The sequence below is a fragment of the Gorilla gorilla genome, chromosome 7, assembly GCF_029281585.2.
Source record: "Gorilla gorilla gorilla isolate KB3781 chromosome 7, NHGRI_mGorGor1-v2.1_pri, whole genome shotgun sequence".
NCBI lineage: Eukaryota > Metazoa > Chordata > Mammalia > Primates > Hominidae > Gorilla > Gorilla gorilla.
This window is the reverse complement of record NC_073231.2, coordinates 12,494,703-12,516,943: the sequence shown is the minus strand read 5'-3', so window position 1 is coordinate 12,516,943 and position 22,241 is coordinate 12,494,703. Positions and strand designations below refer to the sequence as shown.

The window sequence follows — 22,241 nt, the reverse complement described above, 5'->3', positions numbered from 1 at the left end:
TGAGTTCCAGGCTGGGCACAGTGGCTCACGCCTGTAATCCCAGCACTTTGGGAAGCCGAGGCGGGTGAATCATCTGAGGTCAGGAGTTCAAGACCAGCCTGGCCAACATGGTGAAACCCCATCTCTACTGAAAATACAAAAAAATTAGCCAGGTGTTGTGGTGGGTGCCTGTAATCTCAGCTACTCAGGAGGCTGAGGCAGGAGAATGGCTTGAACCCGGGAGGCGGAGGTTGCAGTGAGTCGAGATCGCACCACTGCACTCCAGCCTGGGCAGCAGAGTGAGACTGTCAAAAAAAAAAAAAAAAAAAAAAGAATTGTGTTGCAGAGGGAGATAAAACATGAACTTCAGCTTAAATGTCATGAGCAAAACCAAAGCGCTCTATGCATTTTCAGCATCTAGTCATTGTGTTTCCCAGAGCAGATACCGGGCTTGGCAAGTACTAGATGCTAAAAAGTATTTGTAGTGTTTAATTGAATTGTGACAGAGCACTCCAACCATAGGTTTTGGGTTTGAGCAGAAAACAGCCTCTGAACTTTTAATTTTTCAGCAAACATGGCAAGTGACAGCAATTGCAAATGCCAAGAACACAAGCAACTATCACTGGCGTTTTTCAAACTGTTTCTCAGAATGCACCTCTAAAGAGATCTCCGTGTCTCCGGCAGGGGGCGCGTTAGGATTTCCTTAACACCATGGGTCCGCAGGCTAAAAGTGAAAAAACCGTTTGTTTAAGAGGCAGAAGGGCAAGACCAGGACAGATTTGTGTTCTCAGACCTCCTCCACTGTGGCTCTGACAGGGAGTAGGTGGAGGAGGCACTGCAGGGAAGACCGAATGAACAGTTTCGACCACTCCAGCGCCTGGACCTGCTTCTTGTCGTAGGAGGAGACCCCCCCGATTGCTGAAGCCCTCTGGCTCTGACAGCAGAGCCGGATGCTCTAAGAGACACGTGCTCTAAGTCATGTGTCCCACCAGCTCGGGGGCGACATAAGGTCATGCCTCTCTTAATACTTTATGCGATATAATTCTGAGCCCCATTTCATCACGACAAACCTTTCTCCTCTCCCTTTTTCACCAAGACTCGCTTGTCCCTGGGGCTGCCCCTCACAGGTCTGCTCTGCCCCTTGAAGTGGAGGATGTCACCCCTCCGTGGCCTGGGTTCCCAGTGTCATGGCCCCTGTGTTGGGGCTCACCCGTGTCCCACAGTCTGGCCTGTCTGGGATCACAGCGTTCCGGCGGTTAGAGATGCTTCAGTAGCGTTCATCTGGGAAGGAGCCAGGAGCCCTTTCTTCTGGAAGGCTTCTTGGCCCCAACACAATCACTTGTTCCACCCCTCCCTAGCAATCTCAGTGGGGAGTGGAGGGTCTGGCTCCCGCAGAAGAAGAGGAGTCCTGACTTGCCTTTCCCCTCACTCACTGAAAGGGGCCATGCTGGCGTCTGTCTCAGGAAGACTCACTGTCTCGTCTGCTAGAAATAGAAGTGGCTGGAGTCTTTTAAACACAAATTCTCTTGCTTAAAAGAAATCAAGTTCTGCCTCTCAGGGTGCCCTGCAACATTTTCTTGATGGTTCCATCAGCTGTGTCTTTTCTGAGACGGAAAGAGAGAGAGAGCACGTTGGCAGCTTTGCAGAGCAAGGTGGCTGGATGGGAGCCAGGATCCAGGAGGTGACCCTGCTGTCCTTCTGTCCCCTGCAGAAAGTGGGCAGTAGGGCCTCCTGCCTTCCTGCTTTGGGCCCCCTGAAGGGCTGTGCTGTGTGGAGGTGACCTGCCAGCGGCCCGCCCAGAGATGAGAGGGGACTGCAGTCGCCCGCCTGGCTGGAGCTAGCTCTGGGCTCACATGGACAATGGGTGATGGCAGGTCGCTCTGGCTGGTGGAATGGGGCGTCGGGGACTGGGGGCTCCTGCAGGGCTGCTGGGTCTTGCATCTGCTCCTGCCCCTGAGCCTCAAACTCAGAAGCTGTGATTTCTAGGCCCTTTTCTTAGACTTGACCAGAACATTCTGAAAAGGGGAGACGGGGGCAGTGCAGGAAAGGAAGGCCGGTTCATGTGCTTGGATTTGGTGCCCATATTCCATCCTAAAAATAACCTCCTGCGTTTCACTGTTTCTTGTACCTTCTCTCTTTCTTGGCCTTCTCCCCATTTCTCTCTCTCCCTTCCTCTCTCTCTTGCTTCCTCCCTTCCTCCCCCTCTCTCTCCCCCCTTCTGTTTTCTACCCCTGGTGCTTCTGACATGGGCTTCATTGTGGGTTTGAGATAGGAGTTGGGGAGGGCTGGTTTTGCAGGGCACAGATCACAAAGACCCTGCTGATAAAACGAGATGTGGTCAAGAAGCCGATCAAAATCTAGCAAAACCAAGATGGGAACAAAGGCCACCTCTGGTCGTCCTCACTGCTCATTATACGCTAATTATAATGCATTAGGTGCTAAAAGGACACTCCCACCAGCGCCATGACAGTTCACAAGTGCTGTGGCAATGCCTGGAAGCTACCCTATATGGCCTGAAAGGGGGAGGAACCCTCAGTTATGAGAATTCCCTGCCCCTCTCCTCGAAAACTCATGAATGATCCACTCCTTCTTCAGCATATGATCAATAAAGAAATAGCCAACCAGCAGTCCCGGGCTGCTCTGCCTATGGAGTAGCCACTCTTTTATTCCTTTACTTTCCTAATATGTTTACTTTCACTTGACTCTGTCGGCTCACTCTTGAATTTCTTCCTGTGCAAAGCCAAGAACCCCTGTGGCCTCCCAGGCTGAACCCGGTTTGGGGGTTTGTCCTCTGACAGGTCTGTCAAGGGGAACAGAGCCCAGAGCAGACTGGCAGAAATATGGTGCCTTTTACCCAGCGACTCAGGTGTGTGCAGACGCCATATGTGGCCACACAGGGGCAGTAGGACACTGGGCAGAGGCTGTGCCCGTGCCACCTCGCATGAAGAAGCATCGTCCCTCATTCAGTTTGGCACAGCCTGAGGCTTGGATATGGGGTGAATCCAATATGGCGCAGGCAAAGGCCGGGCCTCACCCTTGTCTGACTTGCCCTCTGTCTGTGAAAATGTTTGTGCATTCCCCAACAGATTTATACAATATACATGTCTGTACCAATGTGTTATACATATTTAGAGTGCATTGAAAGCAGAAAAGAAGAGGTTTAAAACATCAATAGAAGTTCTCATCTTTTTGCATGTGTGTGACAAGGTTTCATTCTGTTGCCCAGGCCGAAGTGCAGTGGCGTGATTGTGGCTCACTGCAGCCTCGACCTCCCCAGGTTCAGGTGATCCTCTCATCTCAGCCTCCTGAGTAGCTGGGCATGTGGGTAGCTAATTTTTCTACTTTTTGTAGAGATAGGGTGTCACCATGTTGCCCAGGCTGGTCTCGAACTCCTGGGCTCAAGTGATCCTCCCACCTCGGCCTCCCAAATTGCTGGGATTACAGGCGGGAGCCACTGCACCTGTCCTCTTCTCTTCCTTTCACTCCATGCTGCATCATCTTGGTACTGCCCCGTGTCTACACTGCAAGTCAGAGTCTGCTGGTCAGGGTGTCCTTAGGGCTGCAGGCTGATGGGGTTTTGCAGGTCCACTCTGGATGGGGTGAGGAAGAATGACAGGTAATCACTAAGATCCCATCTGCAAATAGTCCAGTTCTCCTCTACTTGGGGGCCCAGGCTAAGCTGGTACTTCTCCACACTTTGGATGTCAGGTTTGGCCATCTGACTTGTTTAGACCAAGGAAATGTGAGCAGAAATGACATGAGTCCCTTCCAGGTGGGGGCTTTAAAAGCTGGGGGTGGGGTAGGGAGGAGAGGAAGAGGGGACAAAGAGGAAAAGCAAATATCCCCGTTGGCTGTGACTGCCATAACAAAATCCCATAGACTGGTGGCTTAAATAACAGACATTTATTTTCTCACAGTCCTAGAGGCTGGAGGTCCAAGATCAAAGTGCTGGCAGGGTTGGTTCCTTCTCAGGCCTCTCTCCTCAGCTTGTAGGTGGTGTCTTCTCCCTGTGTCTCCATGTGGCCGTCCCTCTGTGAGTGTCTGTGTCTTAATCTCCTCTTCTTATGCAGACGCCAGTCAGATTGGATTATGACCCACCCATATGACCTCATTTTACTCTAGTTACCTCTTACATAGTCCCATTCTGAGATGCTGGAGATCAGGATTTCAACATGTGAATTTTTGGGGTCATAATTCAGTGCACAATAGCAAGTGAAGCTTTATTCCTGGTGGTGGCAGCAGGCAGAGGTGTGGACAGACCTCTTGAGAATCACCGGCTTTCCAAAGCCGTTCCAGCTGCAGCGGTGCAAAAAAAGGCCCCCTGCTGAGCTGGGTGAAATCCGGGCCACTTTGGGGAGGAGCTCTGTGAGTCACCTCTTCTCACAGCCTCTTCCCGGACACTGCCTGTCCCCGCCCTTCTAAGGGTTCTGTGAACCCTTAGTTCCTGAATCAGGTCCTTTCCTTTGTGGAAGACTGAGGGGGCTTCCACTTTCTTGACCAAACCCAGACTGGTGCAGAGGCGACAGGTTGGAGACGCATTTGTCCTGCTCCAGGCCCAGGTACCCCTCCCAGATGAGGCCGAGTGTGCAGTGGGTGGGGGCGCAGAGGTGAGCTCCCTGAAAGCTCTCCCTCCAGGCCTAGGCCAGGCCCACCTGGGTGGGTGAGTCTCTGGGAGCGAGACAAGGAGTGTGGCTTGTCATCTCTAACTCAGGTTTGCCTTGGGACTCTGGCTGTTCTTTAGCAAATGCCCCTTAGCTTCAGTAGTCTTTGCGTGGAGAAGGGAGTAAGAGAATGAGCAGTGCAGGGCTTTCTGTTTAACAAATGGCTCAGGAAATACCCTACTGTCCTGCAAAGCTGCACCGAGCCTCACTTTCCTCGTAACCATCCTGCAGGCGGGAATGTTCAGGGCCAATTTATCTCCTGGCAGCGAGTGGCGGATGACAGATTCTTACAGCCCGCAAACACCTTCATTTTTTTATGATTAAAAAATAAAAAATAGACAAGGGTGGGGCATGGTGGCTCATTCCTGTAATCCCAGCACTTTGGGAGGCCGAGGCAGGCAGATCACTTAAGATCAAGAGTTTGAGACCAAGCTGGCCAACATGGTGAAACTCCATCCCTACAAAAATACAAAAATTAGCCAGCTGTGACAGTGCACACATGTAGTCCCAGCTACTCAGGAGGCTGAGGCAGGAGGATTACTTGAACCCATGAGGCAGAGGTTGCAGTGAGCTGAGATCCTACCACTGCACTCCAGCCTGGCAACTCCAGTCTGGCAACAGAGCCAGACTCTGTCTCAAAAAATACAAACAAACAAAAAGAGATGAGGTCTCTCTATGTTACCCAGGCTGGTCTTGAACTCCTGGGCTCAAGCAATCCTGCCATGTCAGCCTCCCAAAGTTCTGGGATTACAGGCATGAGCCACCATGCCTAGCTCAAACACCTTTTTTCCCTTTTAATTTTTAAAAAATTGATGTATAATAATTGTACATATTTATGGGGTATATAGTGATGTTTGTGTACATTCCATGTCTAGTGATCAAATCAGGGTAATTAGCATATCCATCACCTCAAGCATGTATCCTCAAAGAAATGATAAATGTTCCAATGCATCTGAGGTTTCTCTTCCTGAATCAATTTCCTTTGGAGACCGCCTAGCTGTCTCCATTGCTGTTTGCTTTGAGCCTGTGAACAGGGTACTTAAAAACAGCCCTGTCTGAAACCTTCAATCTGCTGAGCAGCTCCCATCAGATAGGGTCTGGTTACGACAGGCCTGTCTGCTTTGGTCACTGCCAACTTCCTCGTCTTCTGCCTGCCTCCTTCCCCAAGTCATGTAGGCCACAGACTTCAGGCTTAGACATGGAGAAGAAGCCAGTGGGAAGTGCTTCTGGTCTTGTTGAGAAGTCAAAGGGGTGTGTGTAAATGGAGTTTACCCCCTTTCCAAACATAAGAGAGATGAGATCTCTGGGAGGCCAAGGAAGCCACAGTTTGACGTCACCAGCCATGGGTCAGGGCACCTGGCCACCCTCAGCAGGGCACCAGCAGCTAATGTGGCAGCAGGCCGAGTCTCTGAATGAAGCAGCCACACCACATCTGAATTGTCACTCCCGCTCTCCCCATACTCTGGTCACCACCTGTTCAGTCTTGATCTCTCCTGGACTCACCCTAGCAACCCCCAGGTCACGTGGAGACCACTGGCCATGCACTTACCTCCAGCTCCGTTGGCTCTCCCGGCCCATTTCCTCTCGTCCCTCTTCCCTCCTCACTCAGTCCAACACTAACGTTGCTCCTTTGCAAAAAACATTCACTTTTGCTGTTTCCGTTCTCTGCCACCTGCTTGGCAAATCCTATCTCCCACTGTCTGCCTGGTCTATGTCTCTATTGGAACTTCTAAATATTGCTGAAAAAATCAGTCACTCCACTAGGCTTGCTGGACACACCCCACATTTATGACCACAGCCTCAAATGGGCAATCCCGGCACCAGACCAGACGGTCCATCTTGGCTTTCCTAATTACCTCACCCGTTCTCAGGTAATTATTTGAAAAATGTCTTTGCAAACCTCCAATATCCCACCCCCTCCGACTCACTTCCCTATTTCACAGACAAACAGGAGCGACCTCATGGGCTCCCTTCCTCTGTGCCACTGATTGTTATTGAAAAGGTGTCCTGATCCAGACCCAAGGGAGGGTTCTTGGATCTCGCACAAGAGAGAATTTGGGGTGAATCCACAGAGTAAAGTGAAAGCACATTTATGAAGAAAGTAAAGAAACAAAAGAATGGCTGCTCCACAGGCGGGGGCTGCTTGAATGGGCATATTTCTAGTTATTTCTTGATCACATGCTAAACAAGGGATAGATTATTCATGGATTTTCTGGGAAAAGGGTGGGGAAATCCTGGAACGGAACGGAGGGTTCCTGCCCTTTTTAGACCATGTAGGGTAACTTCTGGCCTTTGCCGTGGCATTTGTAAACTGTCACGGGGCTGGTAGGCGTGTCTTTTAGCAGCTAATATATTATAATTAGCATATAATAAGCAGTGAGCTCGATCAGAGGTCACTTTCATTGCCATCTTGGTTTTGGTGGGTCTTGGCTGGCTTCTTCACCACATCCTGTTTTATCTGCGGGGGCTTTGCGACCTGTATCTTGTGCCGACCTCCGATCTCATCCTGTGACTAAGAACGCCTAACCTCCTGGGGATGCAGCACAGCAGGTCTCAGCCTCATTTCCCCCAGCCCCTGTTTGAGCCGCAGTCGCCCTGGTTCCAATGTCCCTGACAGTATCAGTAACGGGCATCCCTTTAGCTGCACCCTGCCTTCTTGCCTCAAGGAGGAATTGCCTGGTCCTGTTCTCTGAGCCGGGTCTCCACTCGCACTCTGCCGTGGGCTCTCTCCCCTCCTCCAGAGCTGCACTGCTGTGGCTGCCCTCTTCCCTGTGCACATTGTCTGTCTTTCAGCAGGCACTGACCTATCTCACATGACAACACCTTCATTATATTGTATGTTGTTATGAGAAAACCACAAGCCACTTTCTGGACCTTATCTATGTCCTTGTCCAGCTCCTTGTCTCTGCTCCCTTTATGGCACATGGATGCAGCAAGGTGGCCTTTATCTCCTGCCTCCTCCTCATCCCTGGCCTTACCACTGAGCTGAGATGGCCATCTCCACCATCACTGCCATCACGGTGGAGGAGGGGCTCCCTCTTGCTGAAGCCAGCATCCACCTGTCTGTCCTCTTCTTCCTTGATGTCTTAGCAGCGCTGGTGTAGACGACTCTCTCCTTCAAACAGTTTCTTCCTGAAGGCTGCCGGATGCCCTGTCCACCTGCTTTACTAGCTGGATTTTTTGTTTTGCTTTGTTTTTAGTTTTCTTTTTGTTTTTTGAGACAAGGTCTCCTTCTGTTGCCCAGGCTGGAGTGCGGTGGAGCAATCTCAGCTCACTGCAGCCTTAACCTCCTAGGCTCAGGAGATCCTGCCACCTTAGCCTCCCGAGTAGCTTGGTCTACAGCTACCTTTTTTTCCTAAGTACCCTCTGACCATGCCTCTTTCTCTGTCAGATATTTAAATGTCAGGGTACCCAGACTGCATGTTCACACTTCCACACAGACTCGAAAGCAAGCTAACTCACAGAGGCAGAGAGCAGAATAGGGCACTTGAGGCTGGGAGCAGGGCGTGGGGATGTGCTGGTCCAAGGGTTCAGGGTTTCAGTTAGGCAGGAGGAATAAATAATGAGCATTTGAGGTGATGGGTATGTTAGTTAGCTTGTTTCAATCATTCCACATTGTACATATAGCAACATTTTGTACACCATAAATATATACAATTAGAATTTGTCAATATCCAGTGAAAGTAAATAAATGAATAAACACACACTGGAGTCCCGAGGCTGCCGTGCGCAGCCCTCTTCTCTCCTACAGTCCTTTCCTGAGTTTACCCAGGTAGAGGTTTTTTTTTTTTCTTTTCTTTTTTTTTTGACAGTCTCGCTCTGTTGCCCAGGCTGGAGTGCAGTGGTGCAATCTCAGCTCACTGCAACCTCTGCCTCCCAGGTTCAAGTGATTTTCTTGCCTCAGCCACCCAAGTAGCTGGGACTACTAAGCACCTGCCACCACGCCTGGCTAATTTTTGTATTTTTAGTAGAGATGAGTTTCACCATGTTAGCCAGGATGGTCTTGATCTCCTGACCTCATGATCCACCCACCTAGGCCTCCCAAAGTGCTGGGATTACAGGCGTGAGCCACTGTGCCCAGCCGGTATGATACTTTTAATATTATCTAAACATCTGAATCCAGACTCCCAAATTTGTGTCTCCAATATTGGCCTTTTCGCTGAACTTCAGGCCCTGTGTCCAACTCACTCCCCACTTGTATTAAATTGACATTTAAATATACCGTGAACCAGCACCACTGCTGCCACCCCTCTGCCCCCATTCATTCTGAGTGAACAACACCCCCTCTTCATCCAGCTGCCAACAGGAGGGCCATCTCTAGGTCCTCCATTTCCTTCACACTCCACATACAAATTATCCCCAAAGTATGTCCCCAAAGATGTCCCTAAGCAAATACCCATCAGATCACTCCTCATCCCCTCCCCACCTGCTGCCCCATCTAGATCACACTCACGTCCACTGCCCCTGCCCCTAATTGCCCTCTGGGCTCCCCTTTGCCCCTCCTCCCCACTTACTCTCTACAAAGTACTTTCTACTTCAATCTTACAAAAGTTTAAATCAGATCACGTATCATTCAAAAACCCCAGGAAACTTCCTGCGCCACTCGAATACAATCCCAGCTCCTGACTCTGCCCTACCAGGCTGGAGAGCCCCCGCCAACCTCTGCAGCTGCCTGCTGCGCTGGCCTCCCTCTGCAGACCTCGGGGTCTGGGACTATCTTTTCCTTCCTAGAGCACTCTTTTTCCTGACCTCTGCACAATTGCCACTGCCACTGGAAGAGCTCTTCTCCAGGAAGCTTTGACCACCTGGGAAAAGCAGCCCCCTCCACACCTGGCGCCGTCTCACATTTTGTCTTCTCTGTGGCACTTAGAATGGTTGGATTTGTTTGGAGGTCACATTCATTTCCCTCTGGGCTGCAAAAGTGCATGTGTGGTCCCACTGGCAGGGTGGAAAGGCCCTGGCTTCTTGAATGCCCTTCAAACCACATGGTCAGGGCGGATGGCAGATTCCCAAGTACCTGCTCCCCACCCACCTCACGCCCACGCTCCCCCAAGCAGCTTATACTGTGTGCTCTTTGTGGAGAGAGACATCACAGGCACTCCTCTTGGTGTAGACGGGGGATATCATCTCAAGGGATGGACAGAGATCTGCAATTGTTGTTCAGTGGTTCCTTCCACAAAATGGGATTAGTGACACCCGCTTTGACCCTGTGACTTAGGCCTTTGCTGAGAATACAGAGATGGGATCAGTGAAAAACAGGGCCTTCCCTCACCTGCTTTGTCTTCCAGAGGTTTCTCAAAGTGTCTAGACCACCTGTGTCCATCACCTGGGGTGTCTGTGAAGCCCGGAGCGACACAGCCAGAATCCCCGGGGCTGGAACCCAGTACTTCTCCTGGGAATACGCATTTGTAACAGCAGCCCAGGTGACTTTCATGCATGCTCGATTTTGAGGTTTAAGAGGTGCTTTAAGTGGCTGAAAAAATTTCAGGCATAAGATCTCAGAGCATAATATGATCACCTTTGGAAAAGGCCACTGGAGGAGAGTGGGTTTACTTTGGCTCTGGCTTCTGTCAAACTTAGGAATCAAGACTGCATTTTTTAATTCTACCTCAGCTTACCTGTGGAACTCCTGATAGTAACAACCACCAAGCAGCTTCCTCAAGGGGAAGATACAAGAAAGGAAGAACAGTGATTTGGGTGAATCTTTTTCTCCCTCCCCTGCCTCCATCTGGTTGCAAAAATCTTCCTTCCCTCCTTCCTTCCATCTGTTGTTCATCCATCCATCTGTCCATCCGTCCATCCATCCATCCATCCTGTGTGTGCTATAACAGGGACAAGCTAAAAGGACAAGCATTTTTCTCTCCTTTTATTTTTATATGGATATCTTCTTTTGAAGTATTCTTATTTCACTTTTTCTAACAGCAATATAGAAACAAATAATCATAAAAAATAAAAGTATAAATCGTCCATTGATTATGTAATAGCACTTGGTATTGCTACAGGGTGTGGGTCTTGAACTCGGTCAGGCATTGTCAAGCCTGCCCAGGCCCTCCAGGCCTCTGTGATAGCTACGGAGCCCCTGAAGGCATCAAGACATGACCACGCACGGCAGTGTTGGTGGAGAGTTTGCGTTTTACACCCAGCGATGCTTGGGGATGGCAGAGAGATGGATGGATAATGAGTACAACTGCAAACAGCACTGTACACGTGTGGTGAGCCAGGAGGCTGGGACGGAGGTTAGGCCAATGTTGCTGCTGACTCAGAGACCCACAGAGAGCAGGGACTTCACAAAGCTGAATTAATGTGGTTAGTTGTGTTCACTGTGGAAAGTAAGGAAGCCAGTCAACATTGGACGATGTTTAGAAAACATCGCTGTCCCCCTCCACTTCTCATCTTGGGTCACCTCCTCATCCCATAATAAAGTTCTCTTAGGATAAACTGAGCAAAATAGCTCAGACATTTAACCTACCCCCAAACATGTGTCTTGATCTTAGTTTCCTCCCAGAGAATGAAGAAAGCAAGCAAGCACTGGGTTACCCAAGCAACTAAATCACTCAGTTGCATCCAACTTAATTGGACTGACTACATTCAACTAAATCCATTTTTGCTGAACCCAATGGTTTCGGTTACTGTAATGACTGATTTCCAAAAAGAAAGAAAATCCTAATTTGGCATTTTTTCAGAATATGGGATGGGCTTTCCTGCATGGGTTGAAGGATGTTTATGGCATGTTCTCTGTCGTGTGTGTGTGTGTGTGGGGGGGTGTGTGTGTGTGTAGGTCAGCCCAAGACCTCAAGGGCTCATCTGGAAGGAGTTTGGCAGGAAAGGAATGCGTCTTCAGGACTTGGCAGTGTTTGTGCAGAGCTCTGAGGAAGCACAGCAGTACATGGTCCTCAGGCCTGCAGACTTCATTGCACAGAGCATGGCAGACAGTAGATCTTGGCTGTGTTGTTCTACCTACTTTGAAGGAGGCATAGAACTTCTGGCTCTTTGAAATTTTAAAAAAGAGACCAAGTTCTTTTCTGTCTACTAGAGATCATTCATTTGCATTGTCCTACTCTCAGCCCACAAAAGAAAAGCAACCTCTCCCCTATGTGGGTCACGATGTGTGGGTGGACACGGGCCCCACTGAGATTACACAGGAAGAAGTCACAGTAGACAGAGCAGCCAGATGCCGTGCGTAGACCATGGGACAATGATTAGTGACACATGCCCTGTGGGGCCACTGTCAGTGCCTTGCTCCACACTGACCCAAATGTTCTGAATTGCAATACTCTGGGAGATGGGGGTGGGGGCTGAGGTGGAGAGTAGAGGGGTTGGCAGTGTGCGGGTTTGGCAAAGCATCACGACCATCTTTGGGGTTCAAGTTCATCGACATGTGATCTACTAGGCATTATCAATAATGGTTTCACACATCAATATTCTATAGCCTAAACAGCTGTGCAACCTGAGGGAAGTCCTTCTCCTCCCTCAGGTTTCACTTTGCTCCTTTGCTAATGAGAGGACTCGACTAGATGACACCAAAGGTCAGAAACACTCCTTATCTTAGGATTCTACCGGTCTGGCCGAGGGACCCCTGCCATGCCGTATGACCGCAGGTTGACCTCCCTAACCTGCTGGGGTCTCAACTTGCTGATCCTCAAGCCTGTGGTGAGGGAGAAACTCTTAAAATCAAATCCTACGCACTGTAGTTGACCTACACAAGTGGCTTCCCCATTTGGACAAAAATCAGTTACTAACAAGTGAACAACACATCAGTAACAGTCTTATTAAAACTAGTTGTTTAGGTCAGGCACAAAATCTCAGAGGAGGCTCAGGTTGGGCCTCTGGGCTCCCTCGATTGTCTTTCTGGAGAGGGCAGTAAGGTAACACCACCAGAATCCACCAGAAGGCCCCGGTCACTCCCCTCCAGGAGAATTCAGTTATGGAAAATGCTTTCAGGACCTGCCTGGTTCAGTCACCAGTGGTCTCCCAGGCTGTTGCCCTGGGGTGTGGGTGGCAGTGAAGAGGCTCTTTGGAGATGCATGTGGCCAGGGGAGACAATGGGGACATCTGTGCTTGTTGCACCCAAGCTACGCTAGTGCCCCCATCACATGTCCCAGCACATGCCAGAATTTACAATTTACACAGCCTTGTAGTGTCAGGCTCACCAGAGACACTGGCTGCCAGCCACTGGGGCTGCGTCCCCAAGTGCCCATTTGTCATGCCTTTCAATTTTCCCTTCCTAGTAGCTCCCTGTCAATGTTGCTGAGTCATGTACTTAGGGTGAATTTGAGACAATATTTAGAGGACAGCAACAGCACGTGAGACAGGCACATCTGACATACCTAATTTCCCCCAAGGCCCTTGTGGGACAGCCTTCTGCAAGAATGACAGCTTCGTTGGGGGGCCTCCCTTTGGGAATCCCAGTTCATAGCACCAGTGATTCCACGAAAGAGGAACGTGACCGTGGAGGGATGGATTATGGTGGAAACCCAGGTCTCATTTAACATCTGGTTGGAGCAGCCCTTCTGCATAGCTCTTTGGGTATTAAGCAAGAGCCAGTCACAGAGACACTGGCATCCACACACAGGGCCCGTGGGAGAGCACCACTGAATAGGTCCTGGGGCCCTTGAGTCGCCAGTCCCAGGGACCCCTGCCTCTGGGAGACCCACTGGAGTAACTTGGCCTCAGCTTCCTCTAACACCCCTCCAGCCCAAGCCCTCCGCTCCAGCCCCTCCGCCCAGTCTGAGGGCTCCTCAGCAGAGAGAGAACCTCCGAGAGTTGATGTTCATCTTGGTCACGCCAATAAGCTTGAGTGGTGTGGATAGGCTGAAGGAGGAGGCAAGAGGGGAGTCACAGAAGAGGTCGGCCAGCTCGTCCCGCTCCTCCAGCTCGTAGGTGGCGTCGTTGAGCATCCTCCTGTGGAGGCGGCAGGTGTGTTCGATTTTCAGCTTGTTGATGTCGCCGCGCAGGCGCATGAGCTGTCTGGCCAGTTGCTGGTCCTGCAGCCGCATCTCCGTCTGGAAGGAAGGGGGAGCAGGCAGGGTTAGCAGAGTGTGGCTCCAGAGTCCCTGACAGGCACAGACTGGTTAGCAGGGCCCTGACTAATGTCTTAGATCATTAATTGGTCCGTCTAGAAATATTAGCACTTTCCCTGCTCAGGGAGGTGAAAAGACACAGAAAGCAAGGTGACAAATGAGGGTGTGCTTGCAAAACAATACTTTGTGCTAGGCTAGTTGCTATATCTGAATCCTTCTGAAAGACATGCATATTGGTCCTGGCTAGAAGATACTTCCGGTGCTTTCTCATTGTTTAGAGTTTCATTTAGATGGAGTAAGAGTATAAAGGAAAGCATAGGGTGACAGCTATCAAATTCAGGAGGATGGTTGCCTCTACGGTGAGAAGGAGGGACTGTGATTGGGAAAGGTATATGGGGGCTTTGACTGTGATGGCCATGTTTTCTTTCTTACGCTGGGGAGTGTCATGTTGTTACATTAATCTTTAAACGTTTTAGAATGCCTGAAATATTTCTTAGTAAAGTTTCAAAACAGCCAAACAAAAATTGGTTCCTAGGTACTGGGTGTTTTATTATGAAACAGTTCTAAGGCCTTTGGGTCTATTAACATGCAACAGTTAACCGTCACTACAACCTGTGAAGTGATGTCACCATCATCACCCACAGCTTATAGAGGAGGACGCAGAGGCACAGCCAGGGAATTAGCTGTGTCGGCTCACAAAGCTCATCCACAGCCGAGCTGGGATGAGGAAGCCGGACAGCTGGACTCCAGAACCAAAATGATTGACAATTAAGTTCTGCTGCTCAAGGACGAGCTGCAGTGTGGTGTATGGAGCTAGCAGAGTGCTTAGTGACCTTGTAGAAGGTTCCTAATATTTTTAGTGGCTTGATGTTTCCTATTGATGTATAAACAAAAAGTAAAATCCTAAGCCCCCCAACTGACTGAACAAGCCCCCTCTTCATCAAGAGGACCCCAGAGAAACCTGAAAACTGAATTCCCAGCCGTGATGGGATGGAGTTCAGACATGCTTTGTTATACCCCCCCTTGCTGTTGGAGTTTAGGCACAGCAGATCAGCAACATTGAAATAGAGATATAAGACTGACAAAACAGACTCTTTGTGGCAATAAGGTAGCAAATTCCTGCCTCTGGTATAGCGTCACATAACAGGTAGCAAACCCTGAAGAAAATAAAAATATTTTACCCTGAAGTATATTTCTTTGACATATTTTGAAATGGCCCTGCAAAACCATCTCTTGTGGGAGATACTTATATCTGTAGAGCATTTCCATTAATGCAATCAAGCCTTCCCTTTCTAGGCCTTTCCAAGATCTAGGAGAGATTAAATAAGAGTCTGGCAATTTTAAGGTCTGAAAAGAGACATTTACCATCTATTTTCTGTAAAGGCTTCTACCTGGAGGCTTCATCTACATAACAAGAACCTTGGCCTCCACAACTGTCCTTTGTCTTAAGCATTTCTTTCTACTGACTTCAAGTCTTTAGGCAAAACTTAACTCTTTCAATCAACTGGCAATAAAAATATCTTTGAACCTACCTAAGACCTGTAAGCACCCCCACCCTCCAAGCCCCTTCAAGATATCCCACCTGTTTAGGCTGAATCCATGTATACCTTATGTGTATTGAGTTATGGCTTTGCTTGTAACTCCTGTCTCTCTAAAATGTGTAAAACCAAACAGTAACTGGACCACCTAGGGCTAGCTTTCTCAGGACCTCATCAGACTGTTCCCTGGCCCATGGTCACTAACACTGGCTCAGAATAAACCTCTTTAAGTATTTTACAGAGTTTGTTTTCTTCTGTTAACAAAGAGATTGGATAATTTCTCACCTGGCTTCACACTCCCAGTTTCCCAAACCCACTGTAAACCAAAAGTGTCTGAGACAGGTGTCAACAATTTAGAAAGTTTATTTTGCCGAGGTTAAGGATGCACACCTGGAAGGCAGGTGCATGCCTTTCCTCAAAGATGATTTTGAGGGCCTTAATATTTAAAGGGGAAGGAGTGGATATTGGGGGAAGAGGAAGAAATTTTTTAAAGATGTAGGTAGATAAGAGACAAACCATTGCATTCTTTTGGGTCTTTGATCAGCCTTTGGTTGATCAGTCTTTGATCAACCGAATACACAATTTACATGTGTGTTTAGGGTACAGGAAAAGTCACTTGTGTCTTAGTCTGGCTCACTGAATCTGCATTTTTATAGAAGATAACACAGGGCACGTGAAGCAATCAGGTATGCATTCATCTCAGGTGAGCAGAGGGATGACTTCGAGTTCTGTCCTTTGTCCCGCACCTGAGAAGATCAGATGTCAATTGACATTGCCAGGGTGAAATTCAACAGAACTGTTTTAGGGTACAGATCTGGGGGCCCAACACGGAAGTTCCTTGTGGGCCAATTGTGAGGGAGGTATGTAGGTTTTATCTTTGCAGCTATCTGATCTAGAAATAAAATGGGAGGCAGCTTTGCCTGATGCAGTTCCCAGCTTGACTTTTCCCTTTGGCTTAGTGATTTTGGAGTCCTGAGATGTATTTTCCGCTCATGTTTAACCTTGATGGGCCTCACAGCCACTCCTGAGGTACCAGCAGGACAGTCTGGGTCCGTATTTTACCAGTCAGGATGCTAGCTAGAGCTCAGAGGGCTGGTTTCTCAGTTGTGACATGGTACAAAGGGACTGGCTTAGTGCAGAGCGCCTTCTGTAAGCAACACTTTGTCACTGAGACAGGTTGCCAGCTGCTCCTACTTGACTCGAGATCTGAATCCTTCTCACTATTTCCTCTGTCTCCACTTGTAAGTGGTTATTTAGTATTTCTGCGACATGCTCGGCTGTGACATTTACCTAATGCCTGGAGCCAAACTGATTAGAAAAATGAGCCCTGAGATGCCCTGTAGTTATGCAAATGAAGGCAATGTTCTCACTTTCTCCCTGTTAGGTTTATAATAGAGCACATTGCAGGGTAGAAAAATTAAGTGACCTTGCCAGCGAGCATCTCAATGTTCTTTTTTTCTCTCTCTCGTTGTTTATGCACTTGTACAGATCTCTTTTCTCCTGATTTCATATATAAGAAAAATCAAGATAGAAAATCTTGCTTGGGAGTCAGCAAGGTATCTAATGGCAAAATTGGGATTAAAGTTTGTAGCCACATTCATTAGTTTACTTTTCAATCCTTGGGCCTCAAGGATTGAATAAACTCAAATTTATTGCTAATTTAATTCTATTGATCTAGAAAAGCACCAAATTAATGATGATAGAGTGACTGGTCATTTGTTTTTTAATGGTGTCCCTCACTGAGCCTGGAACTGAGCTAGGTGCTACCTAAACCCTTCTGAGGAGATGGGGGTCAAACCTGCCTGAAAGATACTGTCTGCGAACACCCATTGCCTTAATACAGTCATCTGTCACTTCTCTTTGGAGTGTTCTGTAATTTGACAATAGATCTTTTTGAAAAACTAGGAACCCTATGGTTTAGATTTGAGCTTTGGCCCCAGGAATTGCATCTTTGGTGTGAAAAGATCCTTTGAAGTCGGGGAATTTGGGGTGTGGCCAGGTGTCTAAGACTATCTGTGAGACGCAGGCTGTGGCGGACACATCTCTGTGGGGTAGCAAGAAGGAAGGGGCTGTTTTTCTGTGGCTGACAAATCTGGTCAAAGGTCAGAGAACAATTTAGTCTTTAAGACCCGTCAGAGGCAGCTAGAAAGAGGGCTGACAGTAAGGCCTGTGGCAGTTTCCATGGACTGGACAAAGGCCGCCTGGATGGCGTTGCCTTGCACGCCCATGCTGTGCAGATACATTCAATTCTGCGTAAGGGTGAAAAGAGAAAGAAAGCTGCAGCTTCAACAGGGATGGCGATTCCGGCCGGTCTCCCTGCTTGGGCTCTGAGAGAACATGAGGAGGGGGCTGGGAATCACAACTTCCTCAGTGGGCTTTGGGTCTGAGGGCGTCTCACAGCGTGAGCATCTTGCTAGGATGCACTATGGGTTCTAACATTTAGATGCTCACAATACATAGTGTGTTGGGATCCCTGCACACAAATCAACAAATTCATCTCCTGCCCCAAAGAACAGGGTTTGTCCCCGTGCTGCGGGAGCCCTGGCTGTGCTGGGCCCATGCTCGGCTGCTCCCTGGGCCACACAGACATTTTGCAAAGGTGACTTTACACCTTAAACACTAACTTGAGCCCCTATTAAGAGGTCACTCTGCTGTAATTGAACCAAATCCACACGAGTTCCCACAGACTCTGAAGAAATCTGAGCAAAATGTGCAAGAATAAGAGGCTTGATTTGTTTCTAGAATTTTTTTCTAGTTGTGATAAAATCCATACAACATAGAAGTTATCATCTTAACCAGTTTTAAGTGTACAGCTCGGTGGCAATTAAGTACATTCACGTTATCGCGCAACCATCATCCCTCTCCAGAGCTCTTTTTATCTTTCTAAACAGAAACTGCATCCATCAAACACTAACTACCCATCCCCCTCCTCCAGCCCCTGGCACTCACCCTTCTCCTTTCTGTCTGTATGACTACTCTAAGAACCTCATAGAAGTAGAATCACACAGTATTTGTCTTTTGTGAGTGGCTTATTTCACTTAGCATAATGTCCTCTGCTTTCTGATGGCTAAGAAGCTTTTTATAAATTAATCTTTTTAGAGATTTGCAATGAACATATGTCTTTGCTGGTCCTGTGTGGAGTTAGTCGAGAGGACGGCAGTTGCCAGGGAAGGCACAGAGGGCTGTGCCAGTTCAGGAAAGCAGGTCTGAGCTGGGGCTGGAGTCCCTCCTCCTGTTTTCCCTTCAAGCTCTGCCAAGGGGCCCCTTGGAGGCGGGGATGACAACACAGCCCTGGCTGCGGCCGCACACGTTTGACATAGATTGTTTCATCATGTTTTCCCACAACTCTAGATGGCAGGTGTGATTTTAGTCTGTCTTACAAGGAAACTGTCTCGGAGAAGTAAAAGAACTGCTCATGGCCAGCCAGCCTATGGCATCTGGACCACACTCGGGCCTGTCAGCACCCAGAGCTGGAGGACTCTCCCAGGCTCCTGTCTGCTCAGAGGTGAGCTGGGCCCAGGGGTGGCAGAAAGGGAAAATCCACAGCCCTGGGTTAGAGCCCAGGTTCAAGCTGAGCTCCACTCCTCACTCGTTGGATGGCAAGTCACTGCCACCTGGAACTTCTGTGTCCTCATCTACAGAAAAGAGATAAGGCCTCTTCTCATCTCTTCCAAGGACAGTGAGAATGAAATTCGACAACAAATAGCATGGCAGAAAATATGAACTACACTGGCCAAATCAAAGTAAGAGGTGTACCATCACTTAAGTCCTTTCTCTCCAGGCCATGGCACAGAACATGGAACCCAGCAAGGACCTCCCAGTTTTAAAGCCTGAAAAGCTGGCCAGGGTGACTCAACTCTCAGTGTGGGTTTCATGCTGTCTCTGGCAAAGGCTCTACCATAGGATGTGCCAATTTCCAGTCCCCGCTCCCAGCGTGGCCTGATGTCTCTCTGAGAACAAAAGCACTTGCTGAATTCTCAGAGGTGCAGCCTGTAATCCCAGCAACCCCATAATTAGGGCACAGAACTTGTTGAAAGGGAAGAGATGTCATTGGTCGGGGGCTGTCCAAGCACTGTGGTGACAGGGTGTCCCCACTAGGCTTGGAAGAAGGGAAGGGCGGCAGCCACATGTGGCCCCTTTGAAACAGCTGTGCTTGTGATCTGTACTACAGATGTTTGGTTTTTTTGAGGCAGACAAGAATGCTCGTTAAGATGTGAGCCACTGCACCTGGGTGAAGTGTTGAAATGTTCTAAAATTATATGTGATGATGGTTGCACAACTCTGAAAACACTAAAAACCACTGAATTGCTACTTCAAATGGGTGAATTGTATGGTATGTAAAGTTTATCTCAATAAAGTCTTTTTGAAAAAATTTTAAACACCAATTAAAGAAAGAGAGCAAGAGAGAGAGCCAGGTTGTTTCTCAAGGTAGAAGGCAAACCCCCAAGAGCAGGATTACGTCACTAAAGATGGTAATTAAATGGCTCTGGAAGAGGACAGAGATTTCCTTACTTTGTGAGGGGAGGGTGTGGCAAGGGGGCTGGAGGAGATGGGCAAAGCGGCCCTGGAAGAAGGACCCAGAGAGGAAAAACGCAAGGGGAAGGTCAGCTGAGGACATTCAGATCATAGAAAAGTCTAATGCATCAAGCCAGTGGTGTGCTGGGGGGGTCTCTCTGGACCTGGGGATTTTCCTGGGGAGTCAGAAGAGCTGACTCCTACCTCGGAGCTGGGTGGAATAAAACAAAAGCCGTAAGAAAGGTGTGGGAAACAGCATGGCGGGTCCCGGAAAGTCAAACAGAATTACCATATGCCATGGCAATGCCACTCCAGGTACACACCCCAAACAAATGAAGGCAAAAGCTAGAACCAGGATTTGTACATCCACGTTCACAATCACCAATAGGCGGAACCAACCCAGTGCCCTCCACAGATGAATGGATCCACACAATGTGGCCTATCCATAAAGTGGAATATTATTCAGCATTGAAAAGGAAGACAATCCTGGCACATGCCATAACATGGATGAATCTTGAGGACATTATGCTAAGTGAATTAGCCAGACACTACAGGCCAAATACCGTAGGATTCCACTTAGAAGAGGTTCCTAGCGTAGTCCAATTCATAGTGATGGAAAGCAGGACAGTGGTGCCAGGGGCTGGGGAGAGGGGATGGAGAGTTAGCGTTTAGTGAGCACAGAGTTTCCATTTGGGAGGATGAAGTTCTAGAGATGGATGGTGGTGACGGCTGCACAGCAATGTGAATATATTTAGTGAACTGTACATATAAAATGGTTAAAATGGTAGATTTTATATTATACATATTTTACCGACATTTAAACAACAACAGCAGAGTCTGCAAATTTAGAGTGATCAGTTCAGTCCAGTTTGCCCAGGACCTACCTGGTTCTAGCACTGAGAATCCTGCATCCAGGGGACCTCCTTAGTCCTGGGCAAATAGAGATGGCCGGTCAGCCTGCCTGCAGCAAGCGTGGCCGCAGGTGCTGGGGAATGGGGGCCCAGCCTGGACAGTTGGAGGGTGGTCTCAGTGATGTTGTCTCTAGCCTGAGTGACACTGGAAGCTGATGAGACCCTGAAGAGTAGTCTGGGAGGTAGAAGGGCCTCTCTGGGGGGGTTACTGGAGATGGGGGCCACAGAAGGAGGGTATTGGACCAATTGGCAAAAAAAAAAAAAAAAAAAGAAGGATTTTGTTCTTTGCCAAAGGCCCGAGAGGCTGGCTGGAGTGACTCAACTCTGAGTGTGGGTTTCCTGCTGTCCCTGGTAAAGGCTAGTCTAACATAGGATGTGCATTTGGGAAAGGCAGCATTTTTGTGGAATTTGCATCCTTACTCAACATCCCCTGGCTGATCTGTGTTCACTTGCTTGGTCTAAAACACTGAGTGATTTCTTCGCATTCCAGGGAAGCAAATACTTTTATTCTTAGTTGCCAATGAGATCTGCTCCAATACTTTCTCTGATGCCACGGACTGATGTCTATGGGTCTAAAACCGCCCAAAGATTTTAGGAATTAAAAATTTAAAAAAGGACATGTACTATCATCAGAGTGAACAGGCAACCTACAGAAAGGGAGAAAATTTTTGCAATCTATCCATCTGACAAAGGGCTAATATCCAGAATCTACAAAGAACTTAAACAAATTTACAAGAAAAAAACAACCCCATCAAGAAATGGGCAAAGGATATGAACAGACACTTCTCAAAAGAAGACATTTATGTAGCCAACAGACAAATAAAAAACACTCATCATCACTGGTCATTAGAGAAATGCAAATCAAAACCACAAGAAGATACCATCTCACACCAGTTAGGATGGTGATCATTAAAAAGTCAGGAAATAACATGCTGGAGAGGATGTGCAGAAATAGGAATGCCTTTACACTGTTGGGAGTGCAAATTAGTTCAACCATTGTGGAAGACAGTATGGCGATTCCTCAAGGATCTAGAACCAGAAATACCATTTGACCCAGCAATCCCATTACTGGGCATATACTGAAAGGATTATAAATCATTCTATGATAAAGACACATGCACACGTATGTTCATTGTGGCACTATTCACAATAGCAAAGACTTGGAACCAACCCAAATGTCCATCAATGATAGACTGGATTAAGAAAATGTGGCACAGATACACCATGGAATACTATGCAGCCATAAAAAAGGATGAGTTCATGTCCTTTGCAGGGATATGGATGAAGCTGGAAACCATCATTCTCAGCAAACCAACACAGAAACAGAAAACCAAACACGGCATGTTCTCACTCATAAGTAGGAGTGGAACAATGAGAACACATGGACACAGGGAGGGCAACATCACATACCGGGGCCTGGTGGGGGGTAGGGAGGGATAACATTAGGAGAAATACCTAATGTAGGTGACGGGTTGTTGGGTGCAGCAAACCACCATGGCATGTGTATACCTATGTAACAAATCTGCACATTCTGCACATGCAATCCAGAACTTAAAGTATGATTAAAAAAAAGATCATGTAATTGTCCGACCATTGGAAGCACAAGGAGTAACTCTA

General features: G+C 48.2%; 1 protein-coding gene and 1 long non-coding RNA gene across 10 annotated transcripts in view; one reads left to right on the top strand and one right to left on the bottom strand.

Annotated features, from left to right (window-relative positions):
- LOC134759059 (uncharacterized) overlaps positions 1 to 22,241 on the top strand; it is a 34,417-nt gene that overhangs the window by 11,322 nt on the left and 854 nt on the right. The window lies entirely within an intron of this gene.
- FAM167A (family with sequence similarity 167 member A) overlaps positions 3,045 to 22,241 on the bottom strand; it is a 60,079-nt gene continuing 40,882 nt past the window's right edge. For 4 of the 9 annotated variants that reach the window (XM_063709044.1, XM_004046645.5, XM_063709046.1 and 1 more), the window contains one exon: positions 10,494 to 13,642. In XM_063709044.1, coding sequence (XP_063565114.1) covers positions 13,379 to 13,642 — 264 coding nt within the window. In that variant the 3' untranslated portion in view covers positions 10,494 to 13,378. Of the gene's footprint in view, positions 3,570 to 10,493; positions 13,643 to 22,241 lie in introns of those variants that run through there. The other 5 variants (XM_063709042.1, XM_055349066.2, XM_055349065.2 and 2 more) reach the window with 3 other exon arrangements.